We start from the raw sequence: 3,041 nt of genomic DNA, 5'->3' as shown, positions 1-3,041 counted from the left end.
TCAATGGCATATTCATAATTGCACTTTTTTTTATTTGAATCCTGGTGTTAAAGTCTGATTCGTTTCTTTTGTATACTTGTGGTTATTGCAATTTGTGCTTACCAGACTCGTTTCTTTATAACACATGTATACTCTTACAAATATCGATTCAGGCTATTAGATGTCTTTTTCTTAAGTCTACAGTGGATGCTTGTGAGTGCAGTCTCATTCACTGTAAATATCCTATTTCTGAATATATTCTAACCATTCATGATCTTAAGTAATTTAGGAGGTACTTATTTGACTAAATTCAAGACTTATTATATGTCAGCATGATTGCAACTATGTTTTGTTTTGTTTTCAAGAGTTTGAGTGAAGCACTCCTGATGCACAGACTCTTGTTGGGGCCTTTCTTTTGTATATGATATGATTTTGATGATCACTCACCCACTCAACCTCAATCTTAAAAACTCACAATGAATCACTCACTCATTCATGAACTCAATCAATCACTCAAATCACGTACGTATGGCCTATGTTGTTACCAGTTTCACTCATTTATTCCAACTTTTCTATTCGAAATTGCTAATACATATGTTAATGGCCTATTAAAAAAATAACAATTGTTTTTATAATGTTTAATACGAAAATCAATAATCTATATTTTATTTGAAAAGTTTTTTTTTCTAGATTTGTAAACAAATTGTCTGTGAACTTCAATACTGATTAATTTGGCTATAGTTGTAGGGTTCAAAAGAAAGGTTTATTATTTGTGTTAAAGTCCATGTACTTAAGGAACCACTCTCCACTACCTACTCCTACTGACATGAGATGGGATTAAATAATAATGAAAATGTTTTTTTTTTTCAATGTACCAAATCTAGTTTCTTAAGTTTAAGTTCATTGAAAATAAATTCTAGTTGGTCCGTAAATACAAAGCATTGTATTTCTATTTCTATTTTTCTTTTACGTCTTTAATTTTAAGATATATTACTCTTATTATTTATATTTTACGCTTTTATTTTTTTGTAGGACAGGAGACTTTCAAACTATTGATAGTAACTTGATTATCTTTTCTTATCAGATACAGTGGTAACTATGGATGAAGATGATTGTTCCGTCTCAAAACCAATTGAACATGCACTTTATACTCCATCAATTGTTAGTGGCTCTGCAAATATGGGACCCCTTTCTCATGAGGGACGGAAAAATCGATCAGAAGCTTGGAATCATTTCATTCAACTAGAACCAAAATCGGATAAAAGGGCTCAATGCAAGTATTGTGATATCCTTATTCGATATGAGAAAGGAACAACTGCAATGCGTTATCATGTGTTGAGATGTCCAAATAACCCCAATAAAGCAGTAAACAAGAGACAAAAAGTAGGTTCATCTTCAACAATTGATGGAAATACTAACTCTCCTTCTTATGGTAGATTTGACCAAGAACTTTGTCAAGAAGAACTGGTAAAAATGTTTGTGGAAGTTGAACTCCCCTTTCGATTTGTAGAGCATGTTGCTTTTAGGAGGTATTCAAATGCTTTGCAACCAAGATTTAAGATCCTATCATGTTATACCATATCACGGAATATTGTGACATTATGGAATGCAAAAAAGATATATTTGAAGGATTTTCTTTCTCAACATTGTCAAAGAGTTTGTCTCACTACTGATGCATGGACTTCACCTCAAAATCAAAGTTATATGTGTTTAACAGCCCACTTCATCGACAATGATTCGAATTTGCATAAAAGGATTTTGAATTTCCGTCAAGTAATAAGTCATACTAGAGAGGCCATGGCTAAATTTGTTGAGTCATGCTTGCATGAATGGGGGTTGAGTCGTGTTTTGACCTTGACAATAGATAATGCTACATCAAATGACACGGGAGTTCAACACTTGAAGAAAAGACTATTGTCTTGGAATAACTCGGTTTTGAAAGGTGACTATACTCATATGCGTTGTTATGCACATATTTTGAACTTAATTATGAGTAGTGGTCTAAAAGAGATTGATAACTCTGTTTTAAGAATTCGTGCTGCAGTGGAATATATTAGATCATCTCCTTCTAGATTTATGAAATTCAAAGAGTGTGTTGAAAGACAAAAGATTGAATATAAAGGTCATATTTGCTTGGATGTTGAAACAAGGTGGAATTCAACATATTTGATGTTAGATGCTGCTTTCAAGCATAAAATGGCATTTGTTGAGCTTGAGTTTTATGATACAAAATATGCTAATGAGTTAGGAAAGGAGATTGGATTGCCTTCTTATGAAGATTGGGAGTATGTTGAGTCTATTCTACCTTTCTTGAGCATTTTTTATGAAGCTACTTTGCGCATCTCAGGTAACTCTTATGTTACTAGTAATATCTACATGTTAGAAGTGGTAGGAATTTTGAATGGGATCAATCATCTCCTAAAGTCCAATGCTACAAGCAGTGCTACATATAAGATGGCTGAAAAAATGAGAAAACAATATGAGAAATATTGGGGTGAACCTAACAAGTTCAATATATTGTTGTTAATTGTTGTTGTCTTAGATCCTAGATACAATTGAGTTATATGAATTGGGCAATTGATCAACTTTTTGATCCTGAAAATACAAATGATGGATGGGTGTTAAAGTCACGGCTCGATACTTCCTTAAAGTTGTTGTTTGATGAATATAAAAGTCAAAACGGGGGAGTTGAAAATGACACACAACAAACACATGTTGAAGTACCCAATAATAAGCATGATCCATATGGTCGGAATAAGTTTTTGCAAACAACAGGATTAACCTCTTTAAACAAATCTGAACTTCAAAAGTATATAGAGGAAGAGCTTGGTGAAACAACTTTGAACATTCTTCATTGGTGGAAAATGAATTCATGTAGATTTCCAATCTTGTCAAACATAGCACGAGAGCTATTAGCTATGCATGTTTCTACGGTAGCATCTGAGTCTGCATTTAGCACGGGAGGAAGAGTGCTTGATCCATATCGAAGTTCTTTATCACAACAAAAGGTGGAGGCATTTATTTGTACACAGGATTGGTTGAAAGACACACATTCACCATCA

General features: G+C 33.2%; 1 protein-coding gene across 1 annotated transcript; it reads left to right on the top strand.

The window, feature by feature from the left end:
- The first annotated feature begins 1,077 nt into the window (after window positions 1-1,077).
- On the top strand, window positions 1,078-2,538 carry LOC114175143 (zinc finger BED domain-containing protein RICESLEEPER 2-like). Its single transcript, XM_028059912.1, has one exon. The coding sequence runs from the start codon at window positions 1,078-1,080 to the stop codon at window positions 2,536-2,538; it is 1,461 nt and encodes a 486-aa protein (XP_027915713.1).
- The last annotated feature ends 503 nt before the right edge of the window (window positions 2,539-3,041 follow it).

This window comes from Vigna unguiculata, chromosome 3, assembly GCF_004118075.2.
Source record: "Vigna unguiculata cultivar IT97K-499-35 chromosome 3, ASM411807v1, whole genome shotgun sequence".
Lineage (NCBI taxonomy): Eukaryota > Viridiplantae > Streptophyta > Magnoliopsida > Fabales > Fabaceae > Vigna > Vigna unguiculata.
The sequence above is the reverse complement of the archived record's forward strand: the minus strand, read 5'-3'. Positions and strand labels throughout refer to the sequence as shown.

Bases quoted from the DNA above. Each gene is read 5' to 3' on its own strand.
- LOC114175143 (XM_028059912.1), top strand. From the start codon at position 1,078: ATGGATGAAGATGATTGTTCCGTCTCAAAACCAATTGAACATGCACTT.